The 14,777-nt window shown below is 40.7% G+C and overlaps 1 protein-coding gene across 4 annotated transcripts in view; it reads left to right on the forward strand.

Moving 5' to 3' along the window:
• Window positions 1-10,129, forward strand: part of atm (ATM serine/threonine kinase) — a 173,081-nt gene extending 162,952 nt beyond the window's left edge. For all 4 annotated transcript variants that reach the window (XM_059646635.1, XM_059646634.1, XM_059646637.1 and 1 more), the window contains exons 61-63: window positions 3,324-3,387; window positions 5,489-5,637; window positions 8,522-10,129. In XM_059646635.1, coding sequence (XP_059502618.1) covers window positions 3,324-3,387; window positions 5,489-5,637; window positions 8,522-8,702 — 394 coding nt within the window. In that variant the 3' untranslated portion in view covers window positions 8,703-10,129. The remainder of the gene's footprint in view (window positions 1-3,323; window positions 3,388-5,488; window positions 5,638-8,521) is intronic.
• Window positions 10,130-14,777: the final 4,648 nt, after the last annotated feature.

Consider the following 14,777-nt stretch of genomic DNA (forward strand, 5'->3'; position numbering starts at 1 on the left):
ATTTGACGCAATACAATCAATTCCTTCATACAGTTCATGAGATAGATTGAAAAAAGTTAAGGACTAAGCACTGATCTCTGCAGCACTCCCAGTCTAAAAAATGACCCATTTATCCTGGCAATTTATTTCCTATTAGCTACCTAATTCTCTGTTAATGTATGATCCTGAACACTACAAGCTCTTAGCTTATTCGATAAACTTTGTTGTGGTACTTTTTTGAATCCTTTTGGAAATTCCAGTACGCAATATATTCTGGTGTCCCATCATCTAGCAGCTTTTTAATTCCTCAAAAAAACTTCAAGAAATTGATCAAATATGTTTTACTTTTTGCAAAAATTACATCGCCTCTACTCGATTAACAGGGTAAAATCATGAGATAATTGAAGGCTGTTTATGGCTCTGATTGCACACAGCCTCTACACCAAGATGATGTATTGTTAGCGCAGATAGTTTGCTCATCCACACTGCAGCTCCCACCCTCATCAATATAAACTGGAGGATCCTCATTATCAGAGTCATAGAGATGGACAGCACAGACGCAGACTCTTTGATCCCACCTCATCCATGCCGACCAGATAACCCAAATAAATCTAGTCCCATTGCCAGCTTTTGGCCCATTTCGCTCTAAACCTATACCCATCCACATGCCTTTTAAATGTTGTAATTATACCAGCCTCCACCACTTCCTCCAGCAGCTCGTTCCATACACACACCACCCTCTGTGTGAAGAAGCTGCCCCTCAAGTCCCTTTTAAGTTTTTCCCCTCCCACCTTAAACCTATGCCCTCTAGTTTTGAACTTCTCCACCCTGGGGAAAAGACCTTGTCTGTTGCCCTATCTATGCCCCTCAATGCCTTGCTGAAGTCCATAGGTCCTGTCCTCCACTCTTCCCTCGTCAATCCGCTTTATTACTTCTACAAGAAACTCAATTAAGTTAGTGAGACGTGATTTCGCATGCACAAAGCCATGGTGACTATCCCTAATCAGTCCTTGCCTTTCCAAATACATGTAAATCCTGTCCCTCAGGATTTTCTCCAACAACTGACCCACAACTGTTGTCAGCCTCATCAGTCTATAGTTCCCTGGCTCTTCCTTACCACCTTTTTTAAATAATGGCACCATATTAGCAAACCTCCAGTATTCTGGGATGTTACCTGTGACTGTCAATGATACAAATATCTCAGCAAGGGGCCCAGCAATCACTTCCTTTGCTTCCTGCAGAGTTCTAGGGTACACCTGATTAGGTCCCAGGGACTTATCCATCTCCATGTGTTTTAAGAGATAATGGGAACTGCAGATGCTGGAGAATCCAAGATAACAAAGTGTGGAGCTGATTGAACACCGCAGGCCAAGCAGCATCCCAGGAGCACAAAAGCCAACGTTTCGGGCCGAGATCCTTTATCAGAGAGCTTTCTGATGAAGGGTGTAGGCCCAAAACGTCGGCTTTTGTGCTCCTGGGGTGTTGCTTGGCCTGCTGTGTTCATCCAGCTCCACACTTTGTTATCCATGTGTTTCAAGCCATCCAGCACCACCGCCTCCATAATATGGACATTTTTCAAGGTGTTGCTGTCTATTTTCCACTTCTATATCTTCCATATCCTTCTCTACAAACACTGATGCAAAATACTTGTTTAGTAACTCCCTCATCTCCTGTGGTTTCACACATAGGCAGCCTTGCTGATCTATAAAGGGCCCTTTTCTCTCCCTAGTTACCCTTTTGTCCTTAATGTTTTTGTAGAAACACTTTGGAGTCTCCTTAACCCCATTTACCAAAGCTATCTCATATCCCCTGTTTTGCCCTTCTGATTCCCATCTTAGTTATACTCCTACTGCCTTTATATTTTCTAGGGTTTTACTTAATTTCTGCTGTCTGTACCTGACGTATGCGTCCTTCTTATTCTTGACCATAACCTCAATTTCCAGCATTCTTTACACTTACCAGCCTTGCCCTTCACCCTAAAAGCGTGACTCTGGACTCTCGTTATCTCATTTTTGAAGGCTTCCCATTTTCCATCCATCCCTTTACCTGCAAATATCCACCCCCAAGTCATTTTTTAAAGTTCTTGCCTAATACCTAAAATTCGCCGTTGTCCAATTTCGAACTTTACCTTTTAGATCTGGTCTATCCTCTTTCATTTTAAAATTAATAGATTTATGGACACTGGCCCCAAAGTGCACCCCAACTTACACCTTGGTCACTGCCCTGCCTTATTTTCCAAGAGTAGATCAAGTTTTACACCTTCTATAGTAGGTACATGCATTTACTGAACCAGAAAATTTTCTTGTACACATTCAACAAATTCTTCTCCATTCAAACCCTTAACACTGTGGCAGTCCCAATCTATGTCAAAAAAGTTAAAATCCCTACCATAACCACCCTGTTGTTCTTACAGATAACTGAGATCTCCTTACAAATTTGTTTCTCAACTTCCTGCTGCCTGTTGGGCATCTGTAGTAGTATCCCAACCTCCTATGTTCCAGTGAAAAAACTCCCAGCCTGTCCAGCCTTTCTTTATAGCTCAAACCTGCCATAACCAGCAACATCCCGGTAAACCTCTTCTATGCCATCTCCAGCTTGATAATATCCTTCCTATAACTGGACAATCAAAACTGGACACAATATTCCAGAAGAGACCTCACCAATGACCTGTACAACCTCAACATGACTTTCCAACTCCTATACACAAAGGACTGAGCAGTGAAGGCAAGCGTGCCAAAGGCTTTTTTAACCACTCTGTCTATATATGATGCAAACTTCAAAGAATTATGTACCTGCACCACTAGGTATAATACTTTGCAAGTTACTATCACAGGAACTTTAATGAGTTGCCATGATGTGTCTTGTATATGGTGTACAGTGCCACATTGATGGAGAGAGTGAATGTTTAAAGGTATGATTGAGAGAGAAGTAGTTTTTTTGGGATCATTGGGCATGAGGTGAGAAAAGTTGGTCTTGAGGAATAGACTTTTTTTTTCATTTTTGTTCATTTGGTTGAGTGTTGTCAAGTCTATCATTATACATTCTAGATCTGAACAATGTACTGAACAGTGATTTCTTTTCTGTTTAACTCTGAATATTGTGCCTCTAAAGTGCACCTCCCACTGTATATTTGGAATTTTTCAATTTTCTACATTAACAATTGTAGTACCAACAAAATTTTAATTATTACCTATTAGAAAGTATTTTGTTGATAACTACACTTTTGAAGCTTGCAATCAGCAAAGAAAGATAATTCATTTCGCTCTTCAGAATAAGTTTAGATTCTAAAGGTGAATGCTGCGGCAACATGTATCCAGTAATGTTTCTGTTGTTCTGTGTTTCAGGTGTTGTGAAAAGACAATGGAGGTTATGAGAAGTTCACAAGAAGCTTTATTAACTATTGTTGAGGTATTTTTATTTGATTAAGCTGATGTCTATTTCCAATATTAGACAGTGGCTAAATGTATGTTATTGTGATAAGTCGTCCATGACTTTTGTTCTCACCTCAAAAACAAATGCTCAGAGAGATTATTTGCATTTTTATCTCCTGGTTTGTCTTGGACTGAACATTGCATCCTGTTCAACATCAAAGCTGTTTGCTTCTGCTTTCACAACATTTCTTACCTTCGTCACGACTCCTGCTCCACTATCTTTGTCACCACCACGTTCAACTTCTCACACTTTGTTACAGAGAGAATGATAGAATACTAAGTGAAAATTCAAGTAAATGCAGTGATATCTAGTTGATTTCTATCTCATAAGATCTCAAAAAAACATCCTCTGGATGGGTAGAAATTCTGGATTGCTGTACCGGGCATAGTCAAATACTTTTCAAGATTTGTAGCTCGAGTTGCAGATGAAGTTGTAGACATGCTCACCGAGCCAGTGGGTTTGGTTACAAACGTTTCATCACCCTGCTAGGTAACATCATCAGTGCACCTCCAGTGAAGCGCCAGTATTCTGTCCCACTTGTTATTTATATGCCTCAGTTTGCTGGGGTGGTTAGTATTACTTCCGGTTTTGTTTCTCAGTGGTTTGCACACAGGGCCTAATTCAATGTGTTTGTTGATGGTGTTCCAGTTGGAATACCAGGCCTCCAGGAACTCCCTGCCGTGTCTCTGTTTGGCTTGTGTGTTTATCAATGTGTTGTCCCAATCAAATTTGTGTCCCTCATTGCCCATGTGTAGTGAGAATTGGTCATGTCTCGGTGGCTAGTTGGTGGTCATGTATCCATACAGTCAATTTTCTTCTGGTTTGACCTATATAGTGTTTCTCACAGTCCTTGCATTGTATTTTGTATTTACCTCAGTTTTGCTGCTTTTGGGTATGGGATCCTTTATGTTCGTCAGTAGCTGTCATTGGGTGGTTGTTGATTTGTGGGCTTACCTGATACCTGAGTAGTTGTGTGGTCACCTCTGATATGTCTTTGATGTACGGTAGGGTGATAAGTGATTTGGTCGTGTTGTGTCTTCCTCTTGTAGTCTGTGTTGGATGTAATGGCGGATTGTGCTTTTGTATCCATTCCTTTTGAAAACTTCATTTAAGTATTCCTGGTCTGCTTTGTGTAGTTCCAGGTTGCTGCAATGTGTTGTGGCTCATTTAAATAGTATCCGACTGCAGCTCTGTTTGTGGGCGTTGGGGTGGTTGCTAGTGTAATTGAGCATTTGGTCTGTATGTGTGGTCTTTCTATTTCTGCTAGCCTGGAGTTCCCCTTTGTTTTTTACCCCATCGACAGCTACTGACAAACATAAAGGATCCCATACCCAAAACTGGCAAAACCAGTGTAATGTACAAAATACCATGCAAGGACTGTGAGAAACAGTACACAGACCAAACCAGAGGAAAACTGACAATACAGATAGATGAACAAAAATTAGCCACCAAGAGACACAACCAATTCTCACATGTCTCACTGTACGTGGGCAACAAGGAACATGAATTCAGCTGGGACAGTACATCCATAATTGCGCAAGCCAAACGGAGACATGCCAGGAATTCCTGGCGGCTTGGTATTCCAACTGGAACTCCATGAGCAAACACATTGAATTAGACCCTGTGTTCAAATCACTGAGGATCAAAACTGGAGGTAATACTAACAACCCTAGCAAAACGAGGCATATAACTAACAAGTGGGACAGAACACCAACGCTTCACTGAAGGCAGACTGACGATGTTACTTAGCAGAGTGACAGTGTTTGCAACCAAACCCACTGGTTCAGTGAGCTTGTCTACAACCTCATATTCAAATACTGCCAGTTGCTGTCAGTTTCACAGAGTAATGATGGCAAATGCTGACTTTGAAAATGTTATTACAACTCTAAATTCTGGATCTGCTTTGATCATCACCTAGTTATGGTGTTTAATGTTTTGGTGTCGTCTTATACATTTAAAAAGTTAAAATTTTAAAGCTGTGTTAATTTGAAATGTTAGAATGGAGTTTCTGTTAAGGTATTTATTGTTAGTCATATAGACTGATCTCCTGTATCTCTCCTCTTTCCACACTTTTCAGGTGCTGTTGTATGACCCTCTTTTTGACTGGACTATGAATCCTTTAAAAGCACTTTACCTTCAGCAGAGACCTGAGGAAGATGCAGACCTCCATCCCACACTGAACTCGACTATAACAGGAGATGAATCAGAGTCTGATGGACAAACCACGTAAGATATTAACATTAGTTTCTGATACTGTGACAATATTAATAATATTCTGTGGTGATTTAGCTTATTGTTATTCTCTGCATTATGGAGTAATAGTTTATGCACAATGCTCCAGATTTTCATTTTGGCTGAGGGACCCAAAGTCAGAATTATATATCTCAACTCCACACACTAGCAAAATGACAAGCCTGCTATGATTTTTGAATGGCTAAAGGACATGCCTGCCATCCAGTTAAGAACAGCTGATGAGTTCTCAACAGTAGCAGATGAATATGCCTCTGCGAAAATGGCAGCAGCCTAGTGATGCATGTACAGGCAAGTTGGGGAAACTCGAGTTGAAAGTGCCAGCCAGTACTTTTACACTAAGAGAACTAGTCACGCAATGTTAACTGACGTGTAATGCTAACATCCCAAATCCTAAATGGTGAGCTGGTTTGCTTATTTTCAAATAAGCCAGGTTGGAGATGCACTGACTACTTCCCTGCAAGCATCAAGTAGTCCAGTTAAAGAGACTGTTAAGACCAGGGTAGAAAGGTGGCTCCCAGTCTGAAACTGGTTTCAGACTGGGAGCCACCTTTCTACCCTGGTCTTAACAGTCTCTTTAACTGGACTACTTGATGCTTGCAGGGAAGTAGTCAGTGCATCTCCAACCTGGCTTATTTGAAAATAAGCAAACCAGCTCACCATTCTCCCACAGCAATTTTTCTGCTCATCCCCATCAGGCTTCCATTTTAAAGCCTAATATGTTTCCAGTGTTGAGATGTCATCATGAAATGTAAACCTTTGTATGTGAAGAGAGGCATTTGTCATATTTTGGCATATAGTAACCCGTTATATACAGACTATAGAGTGAAGATATCTAGAGTAGCCAAAAATACATCTTTGTTCCAGTTTTCTGGTTACACTGAATTTACAATGTAATGAGATGTCATTTGGCTCTACCAGTTCATACTCTCGCCCTTGTTCCTTCTCAAAGACAACTGTGCATTTCATCTCAGAGAACGCCTGAAAGAAGCTTGGTCTCATAAAAGTTCAAAAATTCCATTGTCATTGATACGACCACCCAAAGATGGACAGACTTGTGAACTTAGGATCGCACAAGATGTCCGCAACTTCATCCTTTGTTGAGCATATGCACCAAAGATAGTTGTCCCTATACTATACAAATAACTTTTAGGTTATATTTACACTTATTTCATTGAGTGTGAGCAGGTCCGCTCACGTAAGGCTATTGTTACTTCTCCTGCTTGTGAAATGCCTCATCATGCTCACTGAGGACACTTGGAATTCCCAAAGAAATGCTCATCTGTCCAGTGGGGGCTCTTTCAACTGGGTACAATTCCCTTGCACAAATAGTATAGCAAAGAGAAGATCAGCAGTATTCTGCAAAACAGCTGGAAGATGTACTTTTATTTTTAAAAAGAAACCAATCAATTGGGCAAAAATGTTATTTCACTGTCATTTGCAAAATCAGCATGCATACACCTTTAAGAGCATAAGGCAAGGATGTCAATTGCACATGAACCACAGGAAAATTAAAGGAAATTGAAAAGTATTCAGGTAATATATAGCACAATCCTAACTAGATATCAAACAATTTTTTTTACAAGTCAGGTTCCATACTTAGACATCTTTACCCTTATAAGCATTCCATTGACCATTTACTATAATTGCCTTTCTTGAATCTACAATGTTAAAGAATAGCAAGGGCTCCTTTACAATATTTACAGGACAAAGTTATAGTAAATACTCACTCTAGCTGAGCATATAAACCAGCCTCATTCAGATTTCAGGGAATAACTTTTGAAATAACAAGGTGTAAAGCTGGATGAACACAGCAGCCCAACCAGCAGCAGAGAAGCAGGAAAGCTGACATTTTGGGTTCGACAGAGAAACGTTTGAATGTGTTTTTAATGTTCTTTGTTTAAATTTTGTTTCTAAAAGAACAAAGGGCAAAACAGTGGTGAATTATGAGAATTGATTAGTAATAATGCCAGGTATAGCTTAAAGTTGAGCTGAGGTCTCAACATTTTTCCACAGTCTCTCTTCAATCTTAACTATCCTCATACTCTCCCTACTGGCCTCAATCATCAGTAATCAAAACTCCACTGCCCAGCTTAAAACTATTCCCCATATATATAAGCATCTTTTCTTCTTTTGTCACTTTTGGTTTTAGTCATTGTTAAGTCTGAATCTTGTGTTTACTGCCATTGGAAACAATCTCTCTTTATTTACGGTCAAACCTTCAAGATTTTGAACCTCTTTATCTAGTCTTGTCTTGACTTTCTCTCCTCTAAGGAAAACAGTCATGGATTCTCTCATTTCTGCACAGTCTTTAAGTAGTTCATCCCTGACACCATTCTAGTAAATTTTGCCTGTAAGGCTGTGACATCCCTCCTAACGTATGAGCTTAAAATTATCCACATCACTGTAGCTGGGCATGAGCAGAGAATTAATTTTAGCATTTAATTTATATTGTTTTTCCTTCCTCCTAAGAAAAATGAATGAATCACTTCACACTGCTCTGCTTAACATGTCATCTATCATGTGCCATTTTGCCAATCTATTTCACCTGAAACCTGTACTACCTTACTGTTCAGTACACCTTTCTAAATCATGTGTCATCTGCAAATTTTAGTTATACTCTGTATGCTCTAATCTCAGTCATTGATAAATCGCGAAAAAGCACTGGCCCAACACAAACCTGTCATGAACACTGCTGCACACATACCCTCTTTGGCTCAGTACTTGTATTTAGCACGTAGACTTCCATGAAGCAGCTTGGCCATCGTTCTAACTGAAAGCTCATATATAATTGCAAATTGTTGTTGTACCTTGCATTTATTATTGATCTGCGTTTATCTGCTATATTTTATTTTAATAGTGATGTCAAAAGCATCAATAAAGTAGCGGAACGTGTACTTCTAAGGCTACAGGAGAAGCTGAAGGGAGTTGAAGGCGGTGCTGTCCTCAGTGTGGGTGGACAGGTCAATCTCCTGATACAGCAAGCCAGGGATCCCAAGAACCTCAGTCGATTATTTCCAGGTTGGCAACCTTGGGTATGATCAAAGAAAGAAAATGGGTAAAATCACAATTTGAACTGCAAATTTTATTTTTGCTACATGCTACAAATTAACTTGTATGGTTACTTCTATGTAAGCTATGGATGTGTTGTATGTTCATCATATCTTTGAAATGGAGTCCTGTACCTCAAGTCAGGGTTAGGGTCAGGATCAAAAATCACAGTCCATTGCTCTTCCCAGGCACTGCAGACCCAGTGATAGGGCCCTGATATGCCCCCCACTTTTCCTGGGCCATGCCTGAAGCTAAGATACCAGTCAAGAGTTGTCAATAATTTTTCTATTTTTGGTTAAGCTAGTTGACAGATTGACAGTGAAACAAGATGTCACTTTGAACAACATTGATTTTTTTTCCTGTACGCAATGTAGCTATTATACTCTTATATTCACAACAAGAAAAACGTGTTTCTCTGTCAAGTTATTAGAAAATGGTCAAACTAAATGTCAATTTTGTGCCTTGTTTCCTATAATAGTATTCAAATCAAAATTAGTACACTGTTTGAAAAAAAAGTTGAATTCCTATATTCATAGCCACAAATTTTGACTGAATTTCATACCATTAACAAAAAGCCATGCTTTAGTAATGTGCAGCAGGCAGTTGGGCCTTACAAATACAAACTGTCTCTAGCCAGAGCATAGTTCCCCATCAAAAGTGTGGGATCAATGAATTTACTCTGCCATCTCCTAACTTGCATTTGACAGTGTAACAAAGTAACTAAAAATAAAGCTGGACTGGCTGTAATTCTAGAGGCATCTTGTGCATACGCAAATTGAATCAGTCTTTAATTTCGAAAATTTGTCAGTGAAACATGATGTTTTAGCAAGTTTATTGTCTGCTGCAGTTATTTTGTATTTAGTCTATTATCTTCTCAACTACCAAGATGTTTACTTTGCAAAGTTCACAGATTATAACTTTTTTTTTATTTCATGAGATTTGGACATTGCTGGCTATCCCTAGTTACCATTGAGAATGAAATGCTTGAAGAAATTCTTTCAGTTCAAAGTGCAATTTGACATGAAATGGAACTTGTATCTGGTGTACGTTATAAATTTAATTATTTCTATGCTTCCTGCAAGTTGTAAATTTACAGTGACTAAGTTTATAATTCTCCTGTCTGAGTTTTCGACTGGCATTATGAGGCACCATATACATTCTTGGAAAAAAATACAGTCTGCTTACCTATTCTATGCAATGTGAATTTTAACAATTAGGACAAGTAGCCATTTTACTGCCAAGGTAACATGCTGTACACGTATTTTTAGACAAAGACTGAAATAAAAATATTGCAACAACATTTACAAAATACAAGTCTTACTTTCATTCTATTCCGGTTATTTTTAACATATAAAATGCATTGTCTTCACCCCAGGATCACCTGTTAATAAAATCATACCCTGCACACGAGAGAACTTCTCATACTGTTGGATCATTTAAGTTTGTTTTAGTGTACATTGAATAAACACAATATCTCTCTTTCTGTTGACTCATTCAATAGTTCGTCTTCTGTGTTGGGGACAATTTTATATCATGGTGGGCAGGGGAAAATGACAACTGTAGCTCTAAACTGCTATTGCCTCTCTGTAAACTGTCCTTTCTCCTTTAGTAGAGCAAATGAGTCCTGGAGTGCATGCCAATTCATCAAATATTTTGGATAATCATGAGGACCACATAATCAATGTAAAATACACACTAAGTAATAGAAACTTAATGCAACGTGTGTACACATCATTACTGTACTTTATCATTTGAATAATAATACAACTTTGCCTTAAATAAAACTTAGCGGCAGAGCCTTCTCGTGCACACTGTCATCGACTGCTCAGACACTGGTATTTGAGGAGGAATTGACTCAAAATTGATTCAACTGTTGATATTTCATGTGGTCATTCAATTGAACAAGTATATTTACATTGAGGTAAATTTTTAAAAACTATCATAATTGGACAAAATAATACAGTAAACTATGCAATATTTTAGGTATATAATTTTTGCTAGTTCATCAAGGGTACTGCTCTATAAAGGTTCCAGTTAAAACAAAGTTTGCTGTACTTACCTTAGCAGTATAGAGGAGCCTCCCTCATTTCACTTATTTTTAAGATTATTATTTTGTTTGAATTTATGCAACATGAAACTAAAATATAAGGCCTTAACATGTGGAAAAAGGAATAACATTTAAGTGTGGCAGATCTGTAACTACAAAAATGAGTTTCAAAAACAGTTAAAAGTGTACAAAAAGAAGACAGATGCTTCATTAGACAACAATGTATACGAGGAAAGGATTGTCTGAAAAATACTGAAAACATGTTTCAAATTAGTGCAAATGCTGGACATAACATCCAGTTGTTTGCTGGGATCCTTTAAAATCATGATTGCTCAGGAAATACTGTCAAACTAAGTTACACTAAGCACTACAATGGAGCCACAACAGACATTTCTAAAACAGAACGGCTAAACTGGGAAGATATTTTCCTGCAGCAGGCTGATAGTTAACTCCTTCAAACAAAATCCTAAGCAGAAACTCCAATCTGACACTGAAGTCTACGCAGGGGTCTCCACTAACTCACCATCCGACTCCCCGCAGTTCGTCCATCAAGACAGAAGTCATGAGTGTAATGGAGTACTCTGCATTTGTCCGGGGGAATGCAGCTGAACAAGATTAAAAAACCTCGACATCCATCCCAGACACATCCATATTTCTGATGGATACCCAGTCCCTGTCGTAAGCATTCATCACCAACCAGACACAGTAACAAGCTCATGATAATGAAATGTGAGGCTGGATGAACACAGCAGGCCCAGCAGCATCTCAGGAGCACAAAAGCTGAAGTTTCGGGCCTAGAGAAGGGTCTAGGCCCGAAACTTCAGCTTTTGTGCTCCTGAGATGCTGCTGGGCCTGCTGTGTTCATCCAGCCTCACATTTCATTATCTTGGATTCTCCAGCATCTGCAGTTCCCATTATCACAGTAACAAGCTCAACCACTGAGTATGTTCAAGACATAAATTGTCAGTTTCTGAGCACCAGCAGCATTGGGGAAATGCAGGAAAGTGGCAGTGAGATAGATAATCTGGAATGGTCAGGCTGGCTCCATGGGTTAAATGCTCTACTCGTGTTCCAGTGCTGATCTGAAATCTTAACGGTTTCCATTTCCACCATTGCTATCTGTTTTGTTGTGTCTCCAGCTTTTTGTTTAGTAATTAAAGTTTGTCTTCACTTGCATAAGACCAATTAACAGTTTTGCTCACATTTTTAAAATCTTTCAATTTATATATTTCAAGTTCTAAAGTGCCACCAGAGTAGAATGGACTGAAGTTTGTGAGGGGAGGGGGTTGTGTGTGGTGAAAAACTGAAGTCCTGCTGTCATGACCAAAAGTGGGAGTCAACACCAGTCCGTTGGGTGGCAGGACCCCAAAGCGTGGTCTCTCAGTTGTTCCTATACTGTATCACAGAGGTCTTGGTTAAGAGCATGTAGGAAAGGCTAGATGGCCGCTATTTCCTGGATGAACTGAGCTTAAACCTTGAGTCCTTAGAAAAGAATAAAACTCCTGGAAACAATGGCTTACCGGCCAAGTTATATTCGGCTGTGTGAGACTTGATTGGTCAGGACTTGCTGGAGGTGTACGAAAGTGTGCTTCTGCCAGCTACAGTATGTGAATCCTTGAGGAAAGGTATCATCACATTTTATCTGCAAGTAGAAGGGGGAGAGGAAGGAAATTAGAAATTGGCGACCAATTTCACTGTTGAATGCAGATTACAAAATCCTGCCTAAGGTCATCACCGATTGAGTTAGGTCCACACTGGGTTTGGTGATTCACCTGGACCAAACCTGTACTATACAGGGCAGGATAATCTCTGCGTGCCTTGTGCTCCTCAGGGATACGGTTGCCCATGGGAAGGGGTGGGGGTGGTGGGTGCCTGCCTCATCAGCCTGGACCAGGAGGAGGCCTTCGACAGGATGTCATACAACTACATGCGGGACGTGCTGTCCAAATGGATTTTGGGCAGGGAATCTGCAATTGGATCTGACTGCCCTACGCCAACATCATTAGCGCAGTCTCATTCGATGGGTGGGAATCGGGAAGCTTCCCGATCAGGTCTGGAGTCAGGCAGGACTGCCCTCCCTCCGCAGCCTTTCTTATGTGCTGTATAGGGCCCTTTGCTGAGTCCATCAGGAAGGATGCGAGCCTGAGAGGGGTGACTATTCCAGGCAGTGGAGGCCTGAAGTTCAAAGTCTCCCTGTACGTGGATGATGTCGCTGTTTCCTGCTTGGATCCACTGTCAGCACACAGACTCTTGACCATCTGCAACCAGTTCGAACTGACCTCAGGAGCCAAGATAAAATGAGGAAAGTGCTAGGCCATGTTTTTTTGAGAACTGAGCTGACTGATCCTTCATTCCCTTCACAGTCAGGACAGATAGGACAGATTACTGGGATTACAGGTGTTGGGAATATGGTTTGGAGGGGCCAGGATGTGCACAAAATCTTTGGAGGAGTGTGTCACCAAAGTGAGACAGAAACTGGTCTTTTGGTAGCACCACTCCCTCTCCTTTGCAGGTAAAAACCTGGTCTTCAGGTGTGACACACTCTCTTGCTGTATGTGCTGCAGATCTGGTCCATTCCCTGAATGTGTGCTGTTTCAGTCACCCAAGACATCTTTCATTTCATCTGGAAACCTAAGAAATACCAGATCTGCAAGAGCACCATATTCAAAACTCTGGATAAGGAGTTGGTGGTGGTGGGTTGGGGGGGGAGAACATACCCAATATTACCCTCATGCAGAGCCACCTTTGCGTGTGGCTGCATCAAGCTGTGCATAGACCCTCAGTACACAAATACCAAGTGTAGCTAGGTACAGAGGTTCTACCTGACATTGGTATTGGGAGGGAAGGGACTGGCCTCACTGCCACAGAACGCTCCAAGTAGTTAGACAATCCTGTATCGTCTGTCATTTATGGAGAAATTTGCGAAGAATAACACCATTGACCACAAGTCTATCAGGAAGTGGTCAGCACATAACGTCCTTGAAACCCTGCAGAAAGTAGAGAAGGTGAATCCTGTCAGGTTGCTCCCTGAACAGACTGTCAAAGTCATTTGGCAGGCTGCCTCATCATCAGAACTTTCCAACCAGCACCATGACATTGCTTGGTTGGTGGTGAGGAGGGCACTACCTGTGAGATAGTTCATGTACACCTGGATTCTCTGTGCCACCGCTGCTGCTCTTGAAGTGGCTGCAGGCTGGTAGAGACTTTTTCAGATCTCCTTTTTGAATGTGTCTTTGTGAAGGAAATATGGAGAAAGATGCAGTGGTTTTTGTTAAGGTTCGTCCCGAGAAGTTCCATGATGTAGGAGTCTGTGCTGTATGGGCTGTTCCCTGGTATGAACACTTGAGGCAAGTATTGACTGTGCCTGCAGGGCCATCAAATTGGTGAATGGTGCTCTTTGGTCTGCCTGAAATTTTTTGGTCTTCCAGAGCAAGGAGTTAACCCTGATCGAGTATTGCAAACTGGCACATTCCACGGTCCAGGACTACAGCCTCAGGGACACACTAAAGCTTGGGGCAGCTGCCACCAAGGTACAGTGGGAAGACCACCATCTAAGGTTAATGGAGGCTCGCTCAGTTATTGGACCCATCCCAGTGCCTCAAATTTATGTAAATATAATCTTGTATAAGCAAAACATGCTTTGGATTGTTTGCTCTACATATGTAAAAACTGTGTACAAAATCAAACTGCCCTAGTGACTATGTGTGTATATAAGTATAAAAAGTATAGTTTTGAAATAAAAACAAGCAATGGTCACTACCAAAGCTGCAGCGTGAAGAAGACGGCACTTCAAAGTTGTGATGCGCTTGAAGATAAGTGCTTTTGTGCAAACCTGGGCCTGGCAGACATACCTTGGCAATTATGTAAGTAGACCCTTATCGCCATGAACATGGTTGTTACCACTGGGAGCCCATGAACCCAGAATCCCACACTCTAGCTACAGAATGGAAATTTAAAAGTCATCCTCCCTTTTACCCTACTGGGAGGCAGCCTGGGATTAACTGGCAGTGTCTCCAAG

This window comes from Stegostoma tigrinum, chromosome 6 (genome assembly GCF_030684315.1).
Source record: "Stegostoma tigrinum isolate sSteTig4 chromosome 6, sSteTig4.hap1, whole genome shotgun sequence".
NCBI classification, from domain to species: Eukaryota; Metazoa; Chordata; class Chondrichthyes; order Orectolobiformes; family Stegostomatidae; genus Stegostoma; species Stegostoma tigrinum.